The sequence below is a fragment of the Rhineura floridana genome, chromosome 8 (assembly GCF_030035675.1).
Source record: "Rhineura floridana isolate rRhiFlo1 chromosome 8, rRhiFlo1.hap2, whole genome shotgun sequence".
Lineage (NCBI taxonomy): Eukaryota > Metazoa > Chordata > Lepidosauria > Squamata > Rhineuridae > Rhineura > Rhineura floridana.
This window is the reverse complement of record NC_084487.1, coordinates 69,550,885-69,578,836: the sequence shown is the minus strand read 5'-3', so window position 1 is coordinate 69,578,836 and position 27,952 is coordinate 69,550,885. Positions and strand designations below refer to the sequence as shown.

At 40.9% G+C, this 27,952-nt stretch overlaps 1 protein-coding gene across 1 annotated transcript in view; it reads left to right on the top strand.

The window, feature by feature from the left end:
* The window catches only part of LOC133363337 (differentially expressed in FDCP 6 homolog), a 104,749-nt gene extending 85,126 nt beyond the window's left edge, over window positions 1-19,623 (top strand). The window contains exon 3 of the mRNA XM_061582739.1: window positions 16,987-19,623. Within this exon, the coding sequence (XP_061438723.1) occupies window positions 16,987-18,849 (1,863 nt within the window). The 3' untranslated portion in view covers window positions 18,850-19,623. The remainder of the gene's footprint in view (window positions 1-16,986) is intronic.
* The last annotated feature ends 8,329 nt before the right edge of the window (window positions 19,624-27,952 follow it).

Sequence of the window (27,952 nt, the reverse complement as noted above, 5' to 3'; positions counted from 1 at the left end):
GGTCACCAAGGCATATAACAACTTTAAATCAGATAGAGAACATCCTCAGAGGACTGCCCTCTGTCAGCCCTTCAAAATAGAAGTCTATAAAGTAGGGCACATGACTACCCTATCAGCCTCAAATCTGCCACAGAAATATGTAACAGGTTCTCATTAGTGATGAAGATGTTACTTATTTTGTTACTTATTTCTCTAGTTTAAAAGCAGCAGAAATAATAGCATTTCTCCCATGCCATTAGTAGTAGTAGTAGTGTCACAGTAGGATGAACGGGCATCATTAGTTTCTTTCTTTGCCTCTTTCCCTTCTCTCCTCTCTCTCTTGTTCCTCAGATCTTTCAAGCAGTAGAAACTGGCCCACAAGAGTGAATGGGGCACTGCCCAATCAACCTCTGTCTGCCCTCAGCCAGCCCCACCTGCTGGCCTCCTAGCTTACAACAAGTCCAGGGTGTGGCACTGTATGTTAGCTTCCTCCTTCTCAGTCTCAATGTTGCCTTTGTAGAACTCATAGAATCGTAGGAGGGAGTCCATAAGGCCATTGAGTTCAACCCTGTGCTCAATGCAAGAATCCAAATTAAAGCATGCCCAACAGATGGCTGTCCAGCTGCCTCTTGAATGCCTCCAGTGTTGGAGAGCCCATCCTCCCCCTAGGTAATTGGTTCCATTGTCATACTGCAGCACTGAGAGACTGTCATACTGCACCACTGGAGCATCCTTCCCATCCATAGTCTCTACCGCCTTTTGTTTCTTTCTGTTTGTATTGGAATGGCCTGTGCTTTGTCCTGTCCTCCTTCAAGATAAATAGAGTTCAACTGATATGTGGTGCACTGTGCAAGGAAAAAAGTTTTAGGGACCTCTCCTTTGACCTCCCCCATCAAACACCTCTGCTAAACTCCTGTTAGCTCTCTCAGTTTGTTTGCGCTCTCTCTGAGAGCTGGCTTGCTTGTATCTCCTCTGGACTAGCTGACACAGCTCCCTCTGCTCAGTTAGCAGTCAGGAAACAGCAGGAAGGAGGATGGGAAGAAAACTAGGCTTAGTTGTCTCTGCCTGTCATTGGCTATTGCTTCACCTACCGTTGGTCTCCCTGCCTTCTGCACTACCCATCCCGAAGTACATTAGCCACTACTGCTTCCAAGCTTGCTATCTCTTTCCCTTTGCTCATTCAGTCTCTTCCCTGTACTTCCTCATCTCCTCAACTGGAGACTGGGAGGGAATCTTTTCCAAAGGCTTCCTTCCTTCCCTGCTAGAGTAGCAAGGAACAGAAAAGCTTCAGAATGCACTTCCTCTCACTCTGATGATGGGAGTAAGGAGAGAAAGAGAGCAATCTCAGCTGAGATTAGCTGTTGGAAAGGGGGGATTGGAAGGGATCAGGGAACAATGTTGTATTTCCTGCCCTCCATCCAGGGCCCTGCCCTGCCCATTATGGCATCTAGCCTAAGACCTTGGCTTATTACTATAGAATTTGCTCCCACAAGATGCAGTGATGGCCTTTTGAGCAGCTTTCAAAGAAGATTGGACAAATTCATGGAGGATAAGGCTATCAATGGCTACTTGCCATGATGGCTGTGCTCTGCCACTATAGTCAGAGGCAGCATGCTTCTGAAAACCAGTTGCCAGAAGCTGGAGGAGGAGAGAATGCCCTTGCACTCAGGTCCTGCTTCTGGGCTTCCCATGGGCATCTGGTTGGCCACTGTCAGAACAGGTTGCTGGATTAGATGGGCTACTGGCCGGATCTAGCATGCTCTTCATATTTATTGATTTATATTTATTTATTATTGCCTTAATATCCCATGCAAGTAAAGTAATGCTCAAGATTCTTCAACAAAGGCTCTTACCATATATGGAGCAAGAAATGCCAGACGTCCAAGCTGGATTTAGAAAGGGAAGTGGCACCAGAGATCACATCACAAACATACGTTGGATAATGGAACGGAGCAAGGAATTTCAGAAGAAAATCACTCTATGCTTTATAGATTACAGCAAAGCCTTTGACTGGGTAGATCATGAAAAACTATGGAATGCTTTAAAAGAAATGGGGGTGCCACAGTATTTGATGGTCCTGATGCGCAACCTATACTCTGCACAAGATGCTACTGTAAGGACAGAATATGGAGAAACTGACTGGTTCCCCATCAGAAAGGGTGTGAGACAGGGGTGTATTTTATATTTAATCTATACACAGAACATATTATACGGAAAGCAGGATTGGACCAAGATGAAGGAGGTGTGAAAATTGGATGGAGAAATATCAATAATTTAAGATATGCAGACGATACCATACTACTAGCAGAAACCAGTAATGATTTGAAACAAATGCTGATGAAAGTTCAAGAGGAAAGCACAAAAGCAGGACTACAGCTGAACGTCAAAAAGACTAAAGTAATGACAACAGAAGATTTATGTAACTTTACAGCTGACAATGAGGACATTGAACTTGTCAATGCTTATCAATACCTCGGCATACTCATTAACCAAAATGGAGACAATAGTCAAGAAATCAGAAGAAGGCTAGGACTGGGCAGGGCAGCTATGAGAGAACTAGAAAAGGTCCTCAAATGCAAAGATGTATCACTGAACAATAAAGTCAGGATCATTCAGACCATGGTATTTCCGATCTCTATGTATGGATGTGAAAGTTGGACAGTGAAAAAAGAGGACAAGAGAAAAATGAACTCATTTGAAATGTGGTGTTGGATGAGAGTTCTGCGGATACCATGGACTGCGAAAAAGACAAATAATTGGGTGTTAGAACAAATTAAACCAGAACTGTCACTAGAAGCTAAAATGATAGTTTCATTTTATGTATGAGGTTATCATACTTTGGACACATAATGAGAAGACATGATTCATTAGAAAAGATAACAATGCTGGGAAAAACAGAAGGCAGTAGAAAAAGAGGAAGGCCAAACAAGAGATGGATTGACTCCATAAAGGAAGCCACAGACCTGAACTTACAAGATCTGAACAGGGTGGTTTGTGACAGATGCTCTTGGAAGTCGCTGTCATCTTTGAGGCACATAACAACATATTTATTTATTGTATTTATATACCACCCCATAGCCGAAGCTCTCTGGGCAGTTTACAATAACATGTTCTTACTCAGTCAAACTCCACCCATGAGGAAACCTGCAGAAGACCTTGTGTTAGACTGGAAGGAGATAGGCAGCTGCTCACTTTCTTTCAGCTCACTTCTTTTCAGTTAACACACTGGAATCTCTCCAGCAGCAGAGCCACCAGTGCTATTTCCTTGCTGCTGTAGACATTCCTTGAATTTGAGGGATCTGTGCATGTGTCTTCCTCACACCATCACAATTTTGGGTTTAAGGATACTGGAAGGGTCATTTTTACCTCTGTCTTGTTTTTCTGCAGAAATAAGAGACCACTTCCATCAGTATACCCTTTTCCTTCTTGCAATACCTCCCATTTGCCTCAATTTAAAAATACATAAATAGATGTTCATACAGAACATTCCATACCTTATTGTTTCTAAAAGGTGTCTGTCCTCAGTGTGTTGGAGGCAGGGATATAAATATCTGTCAGTTCTGGTTCTCTTCGTTTCTCATTTTCCCATCTTAAATTCAGTCCTCCACATTTCTGCAGCACTTTGTGATTTTTTTTTAAAAAAAATATGCTCATGAAGATTCTCCAGCATTTTAGTATGAATTTCTCCTAATAAACACATTTTATAGGCTGTTTTGACTAAAGTACACATTTTTGCAAGCCATTTCTCATCAATGTATTTTTGCATGATATTTTCACTCATATTTCATGTTTATGCACTCTTTCACCTAATATACAGTATGTAAACACTGGTTGGTGAACTGCACTGCAAAATTCAAAGAAGTGCGAATTGTGAACGATGGCTGTGTTTCAGTTCTCATATCGTTTCGGAAAGTGCAAATTTGATAAATTTGTCTTGAAATGCAAACTGAATCAAATTTCTTGCCCATCCCTAGATGGAGGAGAGTATGTTGTTAGCTCTATAGTGATTTAGCATTCTCTTGGTACAATTTCTTGACTGCACAGATCTCAAGTACCAAGAGGCTGAAGTAATATACACCTTGATTTTTGTATACTAATATCAGTAGCAGAAAGTGTCATGGGATGGCGCCATTTACCTGACCCCCTGACGGCTGAGTTACTGCTTCTTATTGGGAAGCAGAGAGAGAGGGGCAAGGCAGCAGGGAGTCTAGCACCGGTGGAAATGCACAGGCAGGAGTGTGTTTGCACTGGACTGATAAAGGTGCAGATTAATTTTAGGTGGTGTGTTTGGTTTTTTTAAAAGAAAGAAAGAAAGAAAAGGCAATAGAAGCCAAATTGGACAGTATGGTATAAGATCACCTTCTTCCTCCTGCTAGTTCTTCCTAGTAAATTGTAGTGACTTTCCCATTGCTGTAATTTCTAGCTGATGCACTAGATTTCTTTCCTTCTTTCTTTTCCACCACCACCACCACCAGATGCACACCTTCCTTCAAGTAGCTGCAAGAGAAGCTGTCAAAAATAAGATCATGGATATTTTCCCAATGACTCCTGAGACAGCATGAGAATCCCCCAACAAAGGAACCTGAAAACAGTATTTTTTATGTTTCTTTCCTTTCAGGGTCCCCCAGTGAAAACAGTTGGATTTCACACTGAATATCAATCATCCTATCCACTTGCCACTTTTATTCATATGACTTTTAAAAGCAGGTGTTAGGGTAATACAAATGTTTGTTCATAGTTACATGTAAAGTATATAATTGTTCTTATTGTTATTGTTAGCCATTGTTACAATGCCCTGTTTGCTCCTAGAGTAGAATAGATGCACATGGAACTTTACTTTACTGCGTAATGCAAGAGAAAAGGCAGGTCCCTGTCCTGAGTTTACAATCTACATTTTGAAAGTGGGTCCCAGCAGGTAAAAAAGGAAAGGAGGGAAAAGATGGAAAAGGGGCCAGGATTATAAGGATGAATGTGCCAACATGTTGCCAGAATACTGTATTAACTAAATCTAACAAAAGCAAGCAATATCTTCTTACAACCTAAGTTGCCATGGAAACACAATCGTCCACCACCTCTAAGCAAGACCTGCATTTTAAGTTCCCTCCTGCTCTTTCTTGTTACATGATGTTCTCTGTAGAGAATTATTGTATTATTTATTGCCTTTGTAGTTTAGTTTAAATGTCCAGGGCCAATCATATGTGAATTGATATCTTCTCTTGTGTCACAGATAATAATGGCAGTGGTGGGGAGGCATACACATTACACATGAGAAGGTTGTGTGCAAACTACACTGAAATAGGAACAGATGCAAAAGGGAAAGGAATTTGATTGAGATGGTGAGTATAACAGCTTAGGTCAAGACAGTGGGGTCTTGAACTCCATGAAACCTGATGCATGTAGTCAGTTTCAACTTTTCTCTGCCATGAGGAAAAATGCAGACTCTAGGTGGCCTTAAACAAGCCACTCTTTCCAGTCCCAATCTTCCATCTGTTATATGGGTATAATAATACTGAATTGCAGCTGATGTATGAGAAGTGCTTTCAACCCTCTCAAGTGCTATCTAACAGTCAGTGGTATGATGCTGTTACATTGTGAAAGCTAAGGAGGTCTTACTCTAGTTAGGTCTTGTGTGCAAGATGAAGAGGAGCTGCTCAAATTGTCCCCAAAGAAGAATGTAACATAAGCATATTTTCCTTCCAAGCCAAGAAATGATCAGCAGGCCGTGTTATTGGCAGATTTATTTTTAGTATATTTTTAGAGATTTAAATATTTTGATATCCTATTTCTGCATATTACTCATCCTGAGCATTTTGAGATGGGAGAGACGGAACCTACAGAAAAAGAACCAAACAAAAATGCAATGGGCAATTTATAGTTTGAGTTGTGGTGTGATTTTTTTCTTACTGAAGGTTATAGCATGTAACATAGAGCTCAATACAGCACACAAAAAATATATTTTGCACAGCACGTTTTAGCTTCTCCCCTAAAGCAAACCAACAGTATCAATTTTTTAAAAAGTAGTCCATGCTAAATAAAACATCTTGTAAATGATATATTTTGTAAGCACTCATATACAACATTTCTATAGAGTGGTATTTAAAATGATACCTCATTAGGCTAGGGCTGATTAGGTCCAATAGTGACTCATCAGTGACTTAAAATACAAAGCTTAAGAGATGAAATATAAGCACACAGAACAAAAGTATTGACAAACAGCGGATATGCAATTGCATGTTCACTTTAGATAAGATATTTCCAACAAGAAAAAAATGAACTACACTCCTAAGGCAGCTACAATAATAATAATAATAACCCTCCTTTTGGCCAAAGGCTTACAAAGAAAAATAAAAACAAGTATAAAAATACATCAATGAAAGCAATACAATTTACAAAAATTAAACTAAATAACAAATAACATTATTAAGAAAAAAAATGTCCAGGAAAGAAACTCAGAATAAATTGCATACATCCACCGCTGCCCTGCTTTGGGACTGAGAAGGGTACGAGTTTCCCCAGGTTTCCCAAGGCATGACATCTTCAGCTGGGCGGGAGAAATAGGAACAGAGGCAAACATAGCGCCCTGTCCAGGTTCTTTGACGCCAGGAGCACGGAGCAAAGGACAGAGAGTCTGCAGGCTAGGGCAGGGCGCGCCTATCTTCCCACATGGGGGCGAAGGAAGCGAGGCGTCCTCCCTGCGGGTTTAGTCATAGGGGATGCAGGCGGGTTGGAACTGGTCCAGGCTGCTGACGCTGCCGGTGCTGGAGCTGCCATCCCTCAGGACGTGGGGCCCGCAGGGCAGGCTAAGCTCCGAGGAGCCGCTGCTGGGGCTGGGCTGGCATTGGGCCGTGCGGAGGCGCATTCCTCCTCGAGGGCCAGGCAGAGCTCCTTCAGCTCCAGGTTGTCTTTGGCCAGGCGCTCAATATCTCTCAGGAGCAAATAACATTGTTGGGAGGCAAGTAGCAGTGTTGGGGAACATTTTTTTCAGGATGTAACACTTGTAAAAGAAGTAAGGCCTTCCTCACCCTTTTTCATTCTGCAGTCCCAATCCAGATCACACTCCCCACAGTCTGCAGCCTCCCTCTCTGAAGAAAGAGTGGCCAGTATGTTTTAACACAACATAGTGTGGTTTTGGCCCTAAGCATGACCTGCAAGGTTCACATTTCTGCTGATCCTTACTTTAACTTAATTTTTTTTAAAAAAAATAAAATTCATTCAATTTCCCTCTCTGCTTATCTTCGAAATAAGTTTAGTCTAAATTCCCTCAATCCTTTTCTGTGTTTCTGCCCAAATGGTACCATGCTCATGGCAGGCAGACTGACTGAAAGGTTTCAGCTAGGCTTGCTAGGTCTCTAGGTTTCATCCAGAGACTCTAGATTTTTTTGGTCCTCTCCGGGTTCCCGGGTGGGTGGCATTAATCTTCAGACTCTCAGCTTTCATTTTAAAAAAAATTAAGTTTCTAGGTGATATGATTCACCAGATATACACCAAAACATCAGCTGCCACCCCCACCATAGCTTGGAAAAGTTACTTTTTTGAACTACAACTTCCCATCAGCCCAATCCAGTGGCCATGGAAACTCATAAAGGAGCTCGTAGCTGGCTGTTCTAACCCAGCCCTTTCAGTTTTGGAGCCAATAAGTGAAGTCAGGATTGTGATTCTGTTGATATCCAGAAAGTAGTTAGACCTCATTGCAAGGCCAGAAAACTGTTTTTCCTGCTTATATGAAAATCTCATAAATTGAGTAAGTATATAGCTTTCAGTCTTTTTTCTCTCTTGTGTGCAGGAGTCAAACAAGTTTAAATTTTCCTGGGCTGTTGAAGAGGACACTGTTTTGAAAACCTTCCCAATATGAAGTGTTAGTCCAATACTGTACGTGCTTGTCTGGGAGTAAAGCTGTAATGCTAATACTACATATTGAATTCAATAGGGCTTATTTTTGAGTAGACGTGGTTAGAATTGTGCTGTAAAGTAATGAGACTTTTAAGTGAACATAGCAAAGAATTGTATTTGTGTTGTAAATCTTTTTCTCCCCCTCCAATCCTATTTTTAAAGCAGTTAGGCACTGCTTACTTAGGCATCACTGCTTTTATTATATAGGAAACTAATACTGATTTTATTTTATTTTTAAAAATGTTCTGCAATGACCAACTAGTATTATATGGGAGGTGTGTATTTTTATATCTCCTGGGTATTTATATATATGGAGTCTTTCCAATAACCCTGTGAGGTAGAGTTGCCAACTGGAAACCAAGGCAGTTCACAATAAGAAATAAATCCCTTTAAAATCCAATAACCATAAAAACAAGTATAAACAGTTACAAAACATGTTAAAGTAGCATGATTCCGAATTTTGGGTTGGTTGAGTGAAGTTCCTTATCATGCTTGCTTCCATGTTTGAGTAGGCCACATTGAATACATTGGGACTTGCTTCTGAGTAAACAAGCATAGGATTGAACTATAAATACCTTTACAGGTTGTGTAAATAATAAACATCTTTGACAGTCATGTTTACATCAATATTTCTTCATACTATATCTGGTTTCACATTATGGTTGTACATCATTTCTTCCACATTTTAAGTATGCCCTTCTTCCTTGGGGTGTTCATGGTTCCCCTCTGTTGTTTCCATCCTGAAGGGCAGATTAGGCTGAGAGATGGTGAGTAGCCCATAGTCACTCAGTAAACTTTATAGCTCATTTCCATTTTAACAATTAATTAAAACTATCTACATGCAGGCAAAGTATATTGAGTAGATCCACACAATATATTTAAAGCACATCCAACTTACATTTAAAGTGCATGACTTCCACTACAGAATCCTGGGAAGTGTAGTTTCCCCCTCACAGTTATAGTTCCCACCACTCTTAACAAATTAGAGTTCCCATGATTCTGTGGTGTGAGTCATGTGCTTTAAATGAATGGTGTGGATCTTCCCTAGGTATGCTGTGCATTCATTAGTGAATTGAAAAGCTACTTTTTTAAACAGGGAAAGGGTTGTAGCTCAGTGGTAGGGCATGTGCTCTGCAACCAAAGGTCCAAAATTCAATTTCTGGAAAAGATTATTGCCTAGAAACCTGGAAAGCCAATGCTAGTCCATATCATCAGTGAGCTAGATGGTACCAAATGGCCTGAGCCAGTATAAGACAGATTCCTTTGATCCTAAAGGTGGAAAGAGACCCAAGGGCACAGTGACTCCAAAATTTATTTATGTATTCTATTTACAACATATATATATTGCTTTATTGTAAAAAAAATCTCAAAGCGGTTTACAGAAGGAATTAAAACAACAAAATTATTGGCAAAAACAGTTGAAGACAGGTATTTAATAACATTCAAAATAATAAAACCAACAATGAGTTAAAAACAGATTAAAAACATAGTAGTTTCTACATGCCTGGGTAGGCTTGCCTAAACAAAAATGTTTTTAGCAGGTGCCAAAATGAGTACAATGAAGGCGCCTGCCTAATGTAAATAGGCAGGGAGTTCCAAAGCATAGGTACTGCCACACTAAAGGATCGATTTCTTATAAGAGCAGAACAAGTACTATGTGGAACCTGTAACTTGGAAAGCACACCTTGAACTTGGTCTTGTAGGAAATCGGCAACCAGTGCAGATTTCAGAGCAGAGGTATTATGTGCTGATGGTCTCACTTGGTCTCTCACTCATGTCAGCAATTGTGCTGTAGCATTCTGCACTAACTGCAGTTCCCGGGTCAGGTTGTGCTGCATGGGGATTTCTGTGACCTTGGCTGACTGGCTGCCAGGATTTTTTTAGTTTTCGTTAGGAACCCTGACTGGTTGTGGGATGCTGAGTTTTCTGTCTTACTCATAGAAATCTTGTTGTGGTTGTATGGTATTGAATTTAGGAAATCATCACTTTATTTTTCTATTTGCATTTCATGTACCTCTGACCTCCCTCCCTTACATCCATAGAAGCACTAACAGTAGTTCCATGTGGTCAGCTCAACCCCCTTAAACTCACTGATGATGCACCTTGTTATTTGCATGATGGTTTGTTTCTTGCCCAGTAGTGGTAAAAGAGAATTCAGATACTGAGAAGTGTAGCTTTAATTGCTGTTCTTCCCAATCTATTGCCTGTGAAGGTAGACCAAACACTGTGTGTTTTCTCTCTGTCAATTATAACTCATTGGAATTGGGTTGGCTGTCAAAGGGAATTTAGGAAAGAGTAAAGAATCTTCTCAAGTTACTCATTTCTCAAATCTCTCTCTGCAGTAAAGAGTCAAGTCTGCAAGGAAGTTTGGAGCAGCTACGTTAAAAGGCAGGCAGGGCATTCCAGGCAGGGGGTTGCCAACCCTGCTTTGATATGGATATCATTGCAGAGGATCCCTAGTCAAGCTTTACCAACAGCACAATCCTAACCATAGCTACTCAAAAGTAAGTCCTGTTGCCTTCTATGGGGCTTAGTCCCTTATTAAGTGTGTTTAGAATTGCAGCCTTCAGGGGCATCCATCTTTACTCCTGAGTGCTCCCATCTAACATCTCCACGACACTAGGCTTTCTTCCTACAATGGCCTTCTGGTGACTGGTCTGGACTGAGGGCACTTAAACTCTTTTTGCCAGAAGCATGTAGGCTAGATTAAATGTTCCTTACCCAGGCTCTCTAAGCAGGTGAAAAGGAATGATCCCATCACTTCTGCTGGATCTGGAAACCCCCTCATTTAGCTAAGATTTCTATCTTAATTTCCAATCAGATTTTTTTTGGAGTGGTATGCTCCAAGCAACTGTGGTTGATACTTAATGTATCATGTTTAATGACATCACCAGGGCTCGCCCCCTGTGACATTACTAGGGCCAACCCCATGGCATCACTAGTGCCTGCCCCTGAAATCTGAAGGTTTGGGATGCTTCTGACTTGTCAACTCTAGTTTCATCCCAGCCAGGAAAAATGCCAGGTATGCAGTCATTGAATTAGGATCTTTCTTAGCCATTCAATAAATGACAAAAGAACTGATAGTTAGAGAATACTTCAGCCGTAGTGGATCATTGGCTCATACCAGATATACTGGGATGACTCATTGAATGCTGACAGTGCATTTCTGACCTAATTCTTGCCAACAAGAACTCAAAGAGAAAGTCACTGTTGCTGCAAAGCGCTTATAGGCCTTTTTATAATTACGAGAACATGGGCTTCCTTATCATTGCAGCTTTGTTGTACAAAGTTGCAGCTGTTGAAGTGACTTCACGTCTGACTTTCACACACACACACAAAGAGTAACTGGACACTTAAAATTGTCAGAAGGATCCCTCAAGCCTACATGCATTCCTCTGCCCTTAAACTCTCCTTCCCCACCATATTAGGAACAGAGGAAATTACCAAATAGCTGGTCCATTCAGCCCAGTATTGTGTACTGTGCTCCTCTCACCCCTGCCTCCAGTGCCTCCTTGTAGGTGTTTATCGACTTTACTGAACCTGTGATTAGGACACAGAAGAATGGCAAACGGTGTTGTGGTCTGGGTTTTCTACAGTTAAGTTATGTTGGGCTGTTTGTTGTTTTTGTGCTAGCTTTTAGTAGTATTATCAAGCATGTTTCAAATGGTTTTAAATTCTATTTTATTGGCTGTGCTTTAATATCTATTTTGTAAGCAACATTGTGAAGGATATTTCTTAAAAAGTGGGTTATAGAATTGATAAATAATGAATGAAGGGGAATTCAAGCATGAATTCAATGTCCTAGCCAGGTCCATGGGTCTTCCTGCTGCTATACTGGTGTGCCACAATCCCTTGCTGTCTATGCAATGTCAACAGCTATGCTACAAGTTGGTGTACATTATTTGCCACTATTCTGAGTCATGTCAAGTATAATCCTATGAATTGGAACCTCCAGCCCAAATTTAGCCCAGGACAGATCCTAATTTTGCCCATGAGGCTGTTTTGCCCAAACTATGCCCATTTGCCCTACACCTGTCATATAGTACATCAGGGGTGGGGCAGGTAGATGTACAGCTGGATTTGTTGTGCAACCCAGTTCCCTATGGGAACTTGATTGTACAGCTGATCCCTGGAGGAAGCAGGCTTCAAGTCACCACCCATCAGCTGATACTTAGTGACTTCAAGCCTGATCAGCAGCACTTCAAAGCACCACGCAGGGCTCTTTGCAAGCACTGCGTAGTGCTTTGAAATCCCAACAATAATCATCTGAAATTTGGACCTCGCAATTGTGATTTATAAAAGAGTTATGTTTCTCTACTGATCTTGCTTAACAGTAAATACTAGATGAGTGGCTTTATAATGTGACAATGACAACAACTTTAAAATGTATATTCCCTAATTGTATTAGAATTGTATTTGAATTGTATTGTTTTGTTATTACTATAATAAACGCTATTTTTTTTAAAAAAAATCATCTAACATCATTGTGACATTGGTGACATCATGGTGACATTGGGGGTGGCCAGTGAGGGGAAGGGGAGATAATGATCTAATTCACCAGCTAGATCAGGGTCCCCACCCCTCCTACGCATGTTTACTCAGAAGTAAGTCAGGCAGTTGTCAATGGATTGCATAGCATTACAGCCTTAACATCTTCTGATTTTCAGAACTTGTTAGATGGGATTGAAAATAAAACTTGAAAACATCCTGCAAAGGAAATAAAAAGGTACTGTTTTCATTTAATACTTTTTTTCCTATCAGACCATCTTTGTCTATCTTCTTACCTGAGGTGTATGCAATCCTCTTCAGATCAAAACTTGACTTATTAAATCATTCAGTTTCATGTAAAGCATATAATATTGGTACGTGAAATATTACCTTCTTCTACTGAGGAAAGAATAAATACGACTTTTTTGTTCATACGTATTTCAGCTGCAGGAGCTAAATGGAAATTTAAGAAGGTGATTATACTTATGATCGCTTCCTGAACAAATAATATCGGCTCTTTATTATACAGCCTTAACCTAATATTCATTTCACACATTCACGTTGGGAATGGAGGATCATTTGTCACTCACCAAAATATTGAATTTGTCTTGTAGAATTAACCTATGAACAGAAATGTATTTAAAACAATACTATCATATATCAGTATTTTGTCATTAAGAACACTGCTTTCTCTTTCACCACCTGCCTTGCCTCAGATGGTAATTACAAGTTAATTAAAAGAGGGATTAAAGGAGGACAGCCTATAAATTATACAGCCACAAGAGTGGCTGTATACTATAGTCAGCATGGATTTTTCACATTCCACCATGTTATATTGAAGATACCCTCCATGCCATTCTGATCCTTCCCATTAGCTCATTTCAAAAGAAAACCTTACAAAACTTATAGTCCTGAACTCAGAAATGCTTGCTTAACAACCCTCTAAATTTTCATGGTGATACACAAAACAGTCAGAGAGAATCGAGAGTTCAAAGTGTAAAGAGAGAGAGAGAAAAAACAGAGCCCGTTTGGACTTTCTTCTGTCAGAGTTCTCATAATCTGTTGAAATTAATTAAAAATCAGCCAAATTCACAGGGTGCCTGTAATCCCATTACTGACCTTGCCCCATACTCTGACCTTCATCTTCTGCAGTTTAAGTTTTTTAAAAATGTCTGGCTGATTTTTAATTAATTTAAGAAATTTTGCCTTGAACTCAATGATAATATCGGGCACACTCAGTAAGAACCAACTGTCAGTGTTCTAAAAGCCAGACTCACAGACTTGCCTAATCAGGGGGCCACACCCACACCAGACTTTGATTTCATGTGAGACAGTCATGGCTTTCCCCAGAGAATCCTGGAAGTGTAGTTTGTGAAGGGTGCTGAGAGGAGTCTCCTATTCCCCTGACAGAACTCCAGTGGCCAGAGTGGTTTAACAGTCAGCCGCTCAGATTGAAGCTCTGTGAAGGGAACAGAGCATCTCCTAGCAACTCTCAGCAATCTTCACTAACTACACTTCCCAAGATTCTGGGTTTAAATCTGGGTGGGAGGCTACATGTGCCTGCTGTAGAATAAAAAGGTGGGGGAAACCCTAAAAAAGAATGATACTGTTCACAATATTTTCCTTTTGGAATAGAAAGGAGCTTCACCTCTGCCCAGTGCCCACCCACCCAATCTCCTCCCTTCCCCCTCCCCTCCCCTTCCTGCCCTCCTCCTCCCCCCACCCCACCTGGTCAGTTTCACCTATCCTAAGCATGACTACACTGGAGTAAATCCCACTAAACTGAAAAAGCATGTAAATGATCAAACCTCCCCTCCTATCCCCTCCCTCTTGCCCCTTCCCTCTACCTTTCTTCACCCTTCTCTCTCCCTATCCCCTTCCAATTCCCCTCCCCCTCCTCCTCCCCTCCCCCTCCTCTCTGCCCACGGTCAGTTTTACCTATTTTAGGACTATGACCTGGGAGACCAGGGAGAAATCCTCACACAGCCATGAAGCTCACTGGGTGACCTTGGGCCAGTCACTGCCTCTCAGAGGAAGGCAATGGCAAACCACCTTTAAATACTGCTTGCCATGAAAACTCTATTCATAGATCACCATAAGTTGGAATTGACTTGAAGGTAGTCCATTTCGTTTTCAAGCATGATTGCAAAGGAGTAAATCCCATTCAACTCAGTAAGTATGCAACCAAAAGATGGTGACCTGCAACTGCCATGTGCTATACAACCACCTGTTTACTATAAGGAAGAAGCCACCACATCCAGGAAACAAAATGGCCTCTATGGCAGTTGGTACACTGGGCCTTCACTTTTTTACCCCAAATGAAGATCTAAAATTGGAGAGGGGTCTTATTTTAGAGGACACATTGAAATTCTATCAAATGGCAGAAATAAAAGTATATCCTGAAGGACCTCCCTGACTATTTTTAGCCCACAGATGTACCAGTATATTTCTGTACACAAAGGAATTTGAATCCAACATCTTACCCTATGTAGGAGGTGATGTATACATCTTACCCTACTATAGGAAGTTTAGGCAAGCTTCCTCCAACATTTCAGAACAATAAGGTGATTCCTTAGATAACAAACTTATGTGCTCCATTGTACAGTAATTTGGTATCAGAAGAACCCCAACAGTGAATGTTAATAGCCTTGAAGAGTCTTCACTTTTTTGTGGCAAGACAGGTCTGAATTATCATGTCAAAGATTTAAAATAATGGCTGTCTAGAAAGCTAAGAATCACAGTAATTAGCCACCTGCTAGTGCTGCCTTTTAAATTGTCATTCTAAATAGGCAGGCATAGAAACTCCTCAGTTTTGTGTTGTTGTTTTTAGATAACCCCCCACATTGACTTTTGAACATCATTTAACCATAACATCTGTTCATCTATGTCTAAAATTCAGGGCATGTTCAGGCATTATATTGTAGGCTGAAGTATCTTAAAGTCAAATGATTCCCAGGTGTGCATCTCATCCCCATTACACTGTATGATGCTATTGGCATATAAAGCCATGAACAACTTGGGACCAGAACACCTCACCTTGTATACCCCTGTCTGGTCATTTCAGTTCTCAGGAAAGACATTCTTAATTATGCTATATGTGCCAGAGGTTTGTGTTATATCCACTAAGACCACTAAGCCTTTACTATGGCTATGGCAGTTGCCCTTTGGAATGCACTCCCAATGAAAACCAGGCAATACCTGCAGTATTGGCATTTAGGTGCCTGCTTAAAACTTCACCCTGGCTTTCCCAGAGGAGACTGGTAATCCAGTAATGTAACTGAGGATAGCTGGTGATCCAGTTATGTTGATGTATTGAGCTGATCTACTGATTTGTGATATATGTTGTGCTTATTTATGAATGTAATTTTATTGTGATTTTACACTGTTCACCCCCTTGATATATTTTTTTTAATGTTGGCAGGATATAAATTTTTGCAAGTAAATAAATAATATTAAGGCCAAGGTAATAAATGAATTGAGTTGCATGGCATTTATATGAGCACAGTATCTACTTGGCCACCAAGTTTAAACATCACTGTTTCATGGAACAGGTTGGGTTGTTAGGGACATTCCATGTTCAAATACATGCAATACTGCCCAGTTGATTTGTTGTTTCTTTCTCACAGTGAAAGAAAGGCAATGGCCTAAAACCCATTCTGTTTTAATAACTGTCTGCAAAACAGGCCCATTGGGTGTCTTTACCAAATATCTACTAAGCCTCAATCATATACATCCACAAGAACAATTGGGAGGTCATGCAACGTCATAATTGTATGGCCAAACCAAATGTGGCGGGGGTATTTTACATATATGAGTTAAGGTCAGAAGAGGAAAATCAGAGTCTATAATATTTATGTTTCTGGTATACTTTGAATTAGTAACATTCTTCTACAAAGATATTTCACAAAGCCCCTAAAATTACAGTTAGCTCAGTTTGCTGATTAAAAGACATTCAGTTTTTGGATTTTAGGCATACGCTGGGAACGTACACTGGACTGGGGAAAATCCTGAGGAGAAGTGGGATACCTAAGAGATATAGGGACCCTTTGCCCCCACACCCAAGAAGACTCGTGACACGGAGGTGGAATAATGTTATATTTATTAAATATAACATACTACATCAAATGCAAATTATCCAATTCAAATCTAAATTACTTCGGGCAGGTGAGGCAAACCTTACTGTGAGGGAATACTCCCTCGCCTTCTAAAGGCAAATACTTCTCCTCATACTGTAACTCCAGAGTCTAGGATGTGGGTGAAATCCTCCCTCCTTGCTGTTGGAGTCAGCTGTGGTTCCAACCTCCGCACCATGGCCCCGCCGTACAGGCGTTCATCATGATGCGCAAGCAGGTCCCACAAGGACACTCTCCAGATCCCCACCAGGCATTAAGCCCTGATGGTTCCCTAGGGAGTGCCCTTTACCTGAATGCCTTAACCACCTCAATTTAACCCCAATATACCTCACCTGCCCGAATTCCATGCCAGCCAAAGCAGACACACCACAACCCAACCAGACAAGCCAATTGAATTAAACCCAAGCAGTATGGAGTAGGCAAAACCAAAGGGATTCTGAAATCAGAATCCCCCCCAAAAAATTCCTACTCAGCCCCATTGTGGCGACTGGCAAAGCCCATACTGACAAAATCTATCTGGTACGCCTTCACGGCCTTGGACGCGGAGAAAAGCGGCAAAGTGTCCAAATCTCAGCTGAAAGTGCTCTCTCACAACCTCTACACTGTGCTTTGCATCCCTCATGATCCTGTGGCACTGGAGGAACACTTCAAGGATGATGATGATGGGCCAGTATCAAGTCAGGGGTATATGCCATATCTCAACAAATACATCCTGGATAAAGTAGAAGAAGGTGCTTTCGTCAAAGAGAGTTTTGATGAGCTTTGCTGGACATTGACAGCAAAGAAGAATTACAAGCCAAACCGGAATGGGAACAGTGTTGTACCCCATGAAGATGCTTTCAAACTTTGGTGTCTCTTTAACTTCTTATCGGAAGACAAGTACCCTCTTGTTATGGTTCCTGATGAGGTGGAATACCTCCTGAAGAAGATCTGTACAGCCATGAGCATTGAGCTCAGCAGTGGTGAGTTAGAGGACTACTTTTCCCAAGAAGCCCAACAACAGAGTGGTTTGACAGTCTGGCAATTTCTTGACTTGGTTAACTCAGGCCGGTTTTTACGGGGAATTGAGCGTGAGGCCATTAGTATGGCTGTTGAAGAGGTCTACCAGGAGATCATTGGAGATGTGCTCAAACAGGGCTATCTGTGGAAGAAAGGTCATCTGAGGCGGAACTGGTCTGAGCGATGGTTCACCCTAAAACCCAGTGATCTCTCTTACTATGTGAGTGAGGAACGGAAGGAGAAAAAGGGGAGCATTTCTTTGGACAGAAACTCATGCGTGGAGATCTTGCCCGACAAGGATGGGAAACGGTGCATGTTCTGTGTAAAAACAGCTTCTCGGACTTATGAAATGAGCGCCTCCGACACCCGGCAAAGGCAGGAGTGGACTCTTGCCATCCAGATGGCGATCCGCCTCCAGGCAGAGAGCAAGAAGTCCCTGCACAAGGATTTGAAGCAGAAGAGGCGGGAACAGCGAGAGCAGCGAGAGCGAAAGAAGGCCGCCAAGGAGGAGGAGATGCAGCACCTGAAGCACCTGCAGGAGGAGAAGGAGCGCAAGCTGCAGGAGCTGGAGCTGCTGAAGGAGGCCCAGCGCCAGGCCGAGCTCTTGCTCCAGGAGGAAGAGCAGCGGCGCCAGCAGCAGCATGAGGAAATGCAGAGGATGCTGGAGATACAGTTGCAGGAGGCTGAACAGGCTCGTGCTAACACGCAGGCTGAGATGGTTCTGAAAGAGGCAGAGGCGGAACGTCAGCGCAAGCGCATCACAGAACTGGAGGAGATGCAACAACGACTCCAAGATGCACTGCAGCAGGAGGTTAAAGCTCGTCAGGATGAAGAGTCTGTGAGATATGCACAAGCCAGGCTGTTGACTGAAGAGGAAGAAAAATTGAAGCAGTTGATGAAGCTGAAGGAAGAGCAGGAGGAGTACATCATCAAGGCCCAACATGAAAAGCTGGTCCTCAAGCAAGAGATGGAAAACAAGAGCAAGTTTCTGGAAGAGGCCCAACAGCAGCTGGAAGAAGTGAGAGTTAACAGAGAAAGGGTGGACCAGGACGTCATGTTGGCCCAGCAGAAGCTCCAACAAGCCAGCACGAATGTAAAACACTGGAATGTTCAGATGAATCGGCTGATGCACCCCATTGCCCCAGGAGACAAGCGTACAGCAGTGAGTGGAGGGTTCCCTGGTTTCAGTCCTGCACTCCTGTCCAGGAGAGATTCCTCCCTCAAACTGAAGCAGAATCTGGAAAAGAAGAAATCTGATTATTCTTTTATGAAGAATGGAAACCAGGAAAACCTAAATGGAGAGACTGAGAAGCAGCTGCAGGCATCTGATAAGAAAAATCCTAGTTCAGAAACTCTCTGATTAGCTACAGAAGTGATGCAAACCCACTTGTTGAAGTTTAGGGACCAGGAATTAGACACCACAACAGCCTGAAATAGCTGTGGTTATATACATATGAGTACTGAACAGATGTAAAGATTGTATAGGGAAGTATGGTGATGATTCTAGCACCTGATGTATATAAAATGGACAGAATCCAAAATACATGAATATGGTTCTTTGGGGTTACAGTTCCCACTGTGGCACACTTTATTTGGCCTCAGCAGAAGATGAGAAATCCTGGTCACACTGTCTCATACTTTGCTCTTACTGGCACGAGGAATTCCTAACGGCTGCTGTTGCTGGTTACCACCACTGTAATATGCCAAGAAGTTTGTCATTCATTCTCTTTAAAAGTTTTTTTTTTTAATGGTAAAATCTATATTATGCACTATTGTGGTTTGGAATATGTTCATATAAAAAAACTAGGCCCTGTTTCTTCAGGGTAATATTGTTTAATTTCTGCTTCTTTCATTAATCTTTTATTATTTGGCAGCTGAAGCTACTGAACACGTACAGCCAGAGTTTGTGTAATGAATTATGTTTCTAACTCTCTTGAAACCAATCGGCAACCTTGTCAAAGAGGTTGTCTGGAACAATCAACTTCAGTGGACAGCTGTGTAATATATAGTATGAATTTTAAACTGAAAATCTGTACTTTTCTTTAGCAAGCATTATGAAATATATGCCCCTTTTGTTTCCAAAATGCAAAGAGCCAGCTAAGAATTCTTTAGAGAGAGGAAAGGCCCTGGAAGATCCATCATAAAATTCTGCAGAGGGGCCACAGCTGGTGTCCTAAGAAGAGTCTCTTATAAAAGCAACTGTAAATAGAATTCCTGGTGCGTAATCGGGGGGGGGGATGGAGAGTAGTAAGAAAGGCAAGGGAAAGGAAGGATTAGTGGAAGACAGGGTGGGAAAGTGAAGGAGAAAGATATTATGCTCCAGCGTAAGAAAAGAGTTCTAACTAAATAGAAGTAGTTAAAAAAAAGTTTGAAGTGGGGACCTTATCTTTGCACTATAGCATGATAAAATGTGAACCTAATCACAGAAATAAGTCCCACTGAATGCAATGGGACTTACTCCTTACAAAGTATATTTAGAATGGCAACCTAGGAATCAGAAAGATTAATAGTAGTTTCTCAGAGCAGAAAGTGGTACGAGTGGTATGCACCCTCTTTTGTCCCACAGTTTTTGCAGGGACCGAAGCACTACAAAAAAGCCTGCAAACCCTGTTTGACCAGGGATACACCACGAGCAATGATGGTTCTGACATACCAGCTTCAACTCTCTGAAAAACAATTGTCAGGGTACAGTCTCAATAAAAATAATCTAAGCTTTTATCAAATTCCTCTCCATGTGTTTAAATTTCAATACTGGGGAGAAGAATTCTAGTCTGGCCTTCTTCCTGATAAGTTACTTTTATGTGCAGGGATTTCCCTCCTACCCTTCTCTGGAGCATTCAGTAATGCTCCTTCCCTACCTGCAGTGGAAATGGGCAGCTGTTCCACTGTGTCTAATACTTGTAAAATGAAGATCTTAATCTTTAAATCTTTAATCTTTTAATCTGTATTTTAATTTTTGTAGTATTTATTTTGTTTTTGCTGTGCTTTTCGTTGTTTGTTTGTATATGTTTTTGTATTTTTATTATGATATATTGTATTTTATTTTGTTTGTTCACCGCCCTGAGAGCTATTTCGCTAAGGGCGGTATATAAATTGAAATAATAAATAAATAAATAAATAAATAATAAATAAGGGTGGGAGGGAGGGTGCCACGAGGCGAAAAAGGCAAACGCTAAGGGGAAGGAGCAGCCTTAAATACGCTGCTCAAACCCCGTCCTAATTGGCGCAATGATCCCACGTGGCACAACTGCTGAACTTCGAGATCATTCCTGAGTCTTCTTATTTAATTAGGGTGGAGGCAAAAAACGCCCCTTAAACAGGAATGCCATAAGTGCTTCTTGGCACCTTGGCAATTCAGACACTGAAAAATGGTGCAGACAAGTGTCTGCTGAAAGTGAAAGTAGTGTCTGTAAGCTTACCCTAATGCCAGGGTGGGATGAGCAGGGGACAGCAAACATCAGAGTGGAGATAGGACATGGATAAAGGTTTCTGTTGTGACTGATAGGTCTAGCTTGTAATCAGATGGAATGATATTTCCAGCACTCTTAAATTTGAGTGCTTTGGGGGAGAGAACAGCATTGCAAGAGCAACCCTTTTATCTCTAAGATGTCAGGATGGAGACAGGGAGCTCCTTCATGAGTGACAGGTCTAGCCTATAATCAGAGGGAATGATTTTACCTGAGAAAATGAATCCCTTTTAGTTCTTCCCACTCCAAAATCAACTTTAAAGGTGTCTAGCACAAAAGGCCCCAGAACTATTTGTCTGAAATTTGGCATGTTTCTTATGCCAGGGCATCTTTCTCATGCTCTGCAATTTTCAGACCAACTACCCACAAAAATACTTGGGGAATTTGTTTTTTTACCCACTCCAAAACAGCATTGACTGTCCTTGCCACTGCAGCTATCCTTCTGAAACTTGACAGGCCTTGGCTGTAAATTTTATCCAATTCTGGCCAAAAATTTAAAAGTTTCCGATGGTTCATTGGGAGGGCTGTCACATTTTAGAGATGTCCAGCACAACATTCCCTGGACCTATTTGACTGTAATTTGGCAGGCATTATCCATTCTGGACTGGCTATAAACTTCATCCACTTCTGTCAAAAGGGAGAAATGTTATACCTATTATTTTATTTCTGAATAGTGAATGGAGATGGGGGGATTAAGTAGACTTGGACCACTGAACTGAATTCAACAGCCTCCAAATTGGCCTGAGCCAAACCAGGCTGTTTTACAAAGTGGTAAATTTGGATCTGAACTAAATCTTGTGGTTAGCACACACCCCTAGCATTCATCAGAGTGATGCTGTCAGTATTACTACTGTTGACTTACCCACTGCAGTGATTTATGTAGTCAGATAGCTGGGCAGACTGAAAGTAAAAATCACATGTGATGAAATTTAAATTCAATCAGACTGCAATCATAGAAGTAATCAGTGCCTGAACCATTTTGCCACCAGCAGAAATCTGCCATGTTATAGCAGATTTCATTCTAAACAATTTAATATATAGCCTTTATCTAGAAATGTTATAATCTGTGATTATTTGTGGTTTGCAAAACAACAACCTCTGTTTATTTGCTGCTTCATCACTATATACTTTAAGTGATTCAGTATAATTTATGAAATTGGCCATGTTACAATAGAGCCTAAAACCCAAAGGGCAAGGGAAGATAGGTAAACTATGCTATCAGCACTCTCCAGTAGTATATTTCCCCATGTTACAAGCCATCCCACAGGATGGAACCTTCTGTCTCCAATTTATTTAGAAGGTTTCTAAGGGAACTGCTGAATATAAAACTTTGATCTATCAGTAAAGTTCCATTCTGGGCACTTATGTTTTTTTGCATCAGTACAGTTCTGTAAATCATCTGCAGAAAAGATTAATTAGGGACTTCAATTCACAGTTATGATACTGTTCTGAATTATGACACAGAAAAACCTGAGGTTTGTCCAACAAAATGAAAAGGAACAATTAGAACTGATAACACTGAACAAGAATTGTCCCCCCAAAAGCCTGTTCCAGTTATTCTGCTGCATTGTCGTTCCAAGGGTATTATAAAATTGCAAATGTATATATTACTGCACAATGTAGTTAGGATTGAGAAAGTTATGGAACTTTTGTTTAAGACAAATGGAGCCTGGTCTTATTGTCCCACTATGCCACTGGCAGCTATACCAGATTTTGCCAGTGTTATGCCCAAGTAATGTAGTCACTACATGGATTGTTTCTCCACATGGAAGAGCACTTTAGTATTCTATATGGAGACACTAGTGTTAAATTATCACTTATACTAAACATAGTAAAAATGTCTGGTTCATCTATTACGAGCATATTTCTGTATTTCCATAACACATGATACGAAGTTTGAATTTCTACTCCAACAGTATGGATTCGCTGGCCATCTGGAGATTTCTTTGCTGGCACAGAGGAACTACATTATCATTATATGCATGACTCAGCAGTAGGGATGGATGAGAAATTTGATGAAGGCGCACTGTATATCAGACTACCCCACAATTTGCTCAATCACTATCATTGTGGAGCAGTCTTGCTTACTACAAGTTTCTGTGGCTTTTCCCCATTCCAGATTTTTTTTAAAGTGGTGAATATAATAACATTGTTATAGATGACATAGTCAATCTGAACAGCAGAAATGTACATTCCTTTTAACTTCTGTGTCACTGAGGTGAAGATGGCAGCCATTAATATTCATTGTTTGACTCCTAATCTGTCTCCCCCTTGTATCTGTGGGTTTTTTTTAAATCTCTGTGACTTTAGCCAAATTTACCACCACCACACTGAAAAACTGACCGAGGCAGGAAGGAGGGACAAAGCAAAATACATTGGTTAACTATTGGTCAGATAGGCTAACTGTAAGGTCATCAAATCAGCAGACAGCACAGCTCAAGGCCTGAAGATAAATTGGGTTCAGTTTCCACCTTTCAGAATTACATCAAATAGCTGAGCTGAATAAAACTTACAGTGCACAAGCCTCATTTAATTACATGGATAGAGGACTTGTGTCTTCTCTCCTCAGACAGACAATAACCCTGAGGCAAGATGCTGACTTGATGGGCAATTACCTGGCTCATTTACTTGCGAATTTTAACAATAATGTTATTTTTCAGCAATGGAAAAGGACAAACCAGGAAAAACCAAAGATAATGAAGCGCTAACTACAACAGACTGTACCCAGCTGCCAGTTCATCAAAATGACAATTGAACCAGCAGCAACCTGCAAACTACATCCCTACTCAGCAGTATACATTAGTCATAGATAAAACCTGTGATTGGGGTTCTGTTTGATTTGCTTTCCAACTCTTCTTTGAATTTCAGCTGTTGAATTTATTGCCCTGGCACTGCTGTTAAAATTAACTTCACTCAAAGGTCACTGATGTTTACACACATGGTTTCACTTGTGGTCATGCAGCACCCTGGGTTTACAAAGGGGTTTTAGCCTGAAAGGGTTAAAATTAGAGCCAGAAAAACATACAAAACACTCTCCTTGGATTAACATTTTCTTCTGTGGGGAGGGGAATCAGAAGAACCCAAATAATTGTTTCTGAGCCTATCTGAGGGCTTATCCCAGGAGCATTTTTCTGGCTTCCAAAGTTCCTATAAGTATGGGGAACACAGCAGCAGAATTGAGGATGGGACCAAAAAATAAGCCTCATGTGGATAGCCTGCGTGGGGATGACCTTTAGCCAGCACCTCCTGATTCTGCTTTATTTGGTCCCACATATGCCTACCCTCTTAGGGGCAACTAGAAATATTCACTGAGTATACATGAGTAAGGTTCCATGTCAAGTGAGACTCTAGTGAAAAAAGGAGCTCAAGATGGGTGGGAATTTCTAAAAAAGAAAATCCTAAAGGCACAATCAAGGAAAAAAAGGGGAAGACAGCAGAAAAGTTAATGTGGCTTTACAGAAAGCTTAGAGATGACCTGAAAACAAAAAAGGACACATACAGGAAGTGGAAAGAAGGCCAGGCCACAAAGGAAGAGTACAGGCAGGTATCACAGAATTGCAGGGATGGAGTCAGGAATGCTAAAGCTGAAAATGAGCTGAGGTTAGCAAGAGATGCCAAAAGCAACAAAAAGTTTTCTTCAGGTACATCCATAGTAAAAGATAGAGAAAAGAAATGGTGTTACAGCTACTCAGTGAGGATGGCAAAATGATAACAGATGACAAAAGAAAAGGTAGAAGTACCCAATTCCTACTATAGCTCAGTCTTCCTCAAAAGAGGGTCTATGACCCTCCTGGAAAACATGAAGTTGAAAGGGCAGGATTGCAGCTTGAAATAGATAGACAAATGGTCAAGGAATACCTAATCACTTTGAATGAGTTCAAATTTGCAGGGCCCAACGAACTGGAGTATTGAAAGCACTGGCTGAGGAACTCTCGGAACCACCGTCTATTATCTTTGTGAAATCGTGGAGGATGGTTGAAATGCTGGGTGACTGGAGGAGGGCTAATGTTGTTCCTATCTTCATAAAAAGTAAAAAAGAGAGCCTGGGAACTACAGACTAATCAGTCTGACATCAATCCCTGGAAAAATTCTGGAGCAGATTATAAAGCAGTCAATCTGTAAGCACCTTGAAAACAATGCAGTGATTATTAGAAGCCAACATGGATTTATCAAGAACAAATCCTGCTCAGACTAATCTTATCTCACTTTTTGATTGGGTAACCTCCCTTGTAGACAGTGTGAACATAATATATCTCGACTTCAGCAAAGCGTTTGACAAAGTGCCCCATGATATTCTGATTAGCAAGCTAGCTAAATGTGGGCTGGATGGAACAACTATCAGGTGGATCCACAGTTGGCTCCAGAATCGTACTCAAAGAGTGCTTATCAGTGGTTCCTTCTCAAACTGGGGAGAGGTAATGAATAGGGTACTGCAGGGCTTGGTCCTGGGCCCAGTGCTCTTCGACATTTTTATTAATGACTTGGATTAGGAGATGCATGGAATGGATACAAAATTGGGAGGAATAGCTAATACCTTGGAAGACAGAAACAAAACTCAAAGGGATCTTGACAGCCTGGAGCATTGGGCTGAATACAACAGCATGAAATTTAACAGGAATACGTGCAAACTTCTACACCTAGGAAAAAGAAACCAAATGCACAGTTATAAGATGGGGGATACTTGTCACAGCAATACTACATTCTTGGGATCATTGTTGATCACAAGCTGAATATGAGCCAACAGTGTGATATGGCTACAAAAAAGGCAAATTATATTTTAGGCTGCATTAACAGAAGTATTGCTTCCAAATTGCATGAAGTATTGGTTCCCCTCTATTCAGCACTGGTTAGGCCTCCTCTTGAATACTGCATCCAGTTCTGGACACCACATTTTAAGAAGGATGCAGACAAACTGGAACGGGTTCAGAGAAGGGCACCAAGGATGATCAGAGGACTAGAAACAATTCCTATGAGGAGAGACTGAAAGAACTGAGCATGTTTAGTCTTGAGAAGAGAAGACTGAGGAGAAATATGATAGCGCTGCTCAAGTATTTGAAAGGTTGGCACACAGAGGAGGGCAAGGATCTCTTCTCAATTGTCCCAAAATGACATTTATTCATCATAAAACAACAGGAGTGGTTGGCATCCAAAGACAGCAGCAGAAAAAAGGAGGGGGAACCCCAAGATGCTGAAGAAATGGATTTTCGCCACTCGAGACTTGGCCTTTGTCAGGGGATAATCAATCTAAGTCTATAATCAAGATAAACCTTTTAGATTGATTGTCCCGATGAAGACCAAGTCTGGAGTGGCCAAAACACATTGGGCTTCTTCCTTTTTAATAAAATCTATTTGGATTTTCCATTCAAGAAATCCATTTCTTCGGCATCTTGGGTTCCCCCTCCTTTTTTCTTCCATTTATTCATCACAACCTGAGCTGATTCCATTCCACTGCAGTTGTTTCCACCCAACATAATCCCAGTTTTGTCAGCCTATGGTCTGAAGGCACATGAGGCCACCACATTGCTGAAGCTAAGCAGGTCTGGGAACTACATGTATGCCACCTTGGGTTCTGTGATGAAAGATATAAATGTAATAAATAAATACAATGCTATTTGTCTCACTGTCCACTGTGGCAGAATTATACAAATTATTGTTGCAGTTCAGACCTCTTTTTACATGATTCATACTATTTATTTCAGTGTATTAATTTTTTTGTACTGCAGTGGAATTTTATGCATTTTTTTTGTAATTGCTATTGTGGCCCCTTTTTGTGTGATTTCACAGTATTTCAGTCTATTCATTGTTTTTTCTGTGCTATTACTGGGTTGCCATTCTCTGCATCTCCCCATTATTTCACCCATCCCCATTCAAGTAACTAATCCCATTTAGACTATTGCAATAAGAGCTGTGCTGCTTTTGAAAGTGTTGTGTGCTTCTAGAAGTTGATTCGTAATGGCATATATGCTTGTAGCTTGGATTAGAGTCCTCCCACCTTCCATTCATCTACTCCATTAATTTTTCTAACAATATTCATTTGGTCATCAATATTTAATTTAATGTAGACAGTGTTGTGTGCTGCACTTCTTCAGGATGTATCAAGTACTGAAGCAGTTCAACTCACTACTACATATAATATTAGGCATTCTATGCATTCTCGACTCTCATCATCACCTTGGCAGCTCTCCCTCAGCCATCAACAGATACTTGGGTAATTCACTGCCTCATTATCTTTTCTATATATTTTGTGTGTGTTCTCTTTCCAAGTAAATGAAGCGGTTAATGATCCGTCAATTAGCCATCTTCCGTCAAGGTTCTGCATCTCTATTGAACATAATGACAACAATGTTTAAGCTAAAGTTACAAGTAAAAGTTCACAAAGGAAACCTGAAACAATGAGACACATCAAAAAATACAACACTGATTATGTATAATCTGCTGACTTTAAAAAACCATATATATGCTGTGAATGAATGCTGCTTGCTTTACCATCAAGGAATTCTGCTCCTGAACACTGAGCAAGGATGTAAATGGAGGGAATTTCCAAATCCATGTCCACTTATAGTGGAATTCTCCAATATTACTAGTTAGCAACAATGGTTAATCTGCTATTGTGTTAATTGCCACCCAGGGCTCCTTCAGGAGAAAGGGCAGGATATACATTCAATAAATGACATTGACAGAAATATGATAGAGAAGAGCTTGTAAATTACATCTTTGAATTGACATGTCTACCTCCACTGCAGGAGAGTCCAAAGTATTCTCACCCAACCCTCAGTCAGAGGGCAACGTGAGATATAAAAATAGTGCTAGTACCACCAATCAGAAGAAGAATATGTTCAGACTGTAACACCCCAAAGGGCAACTTATAGTTTAAAGTGCATGGAGTACAAATTAATAATGATGTTAATAATGCTTAAATGCCAGAAGGTAACACAATAATTGAACAGCAAAAAAGGATTCTTGTTGCCATACCAATCCAGGCTAAAAGGCCAAGTG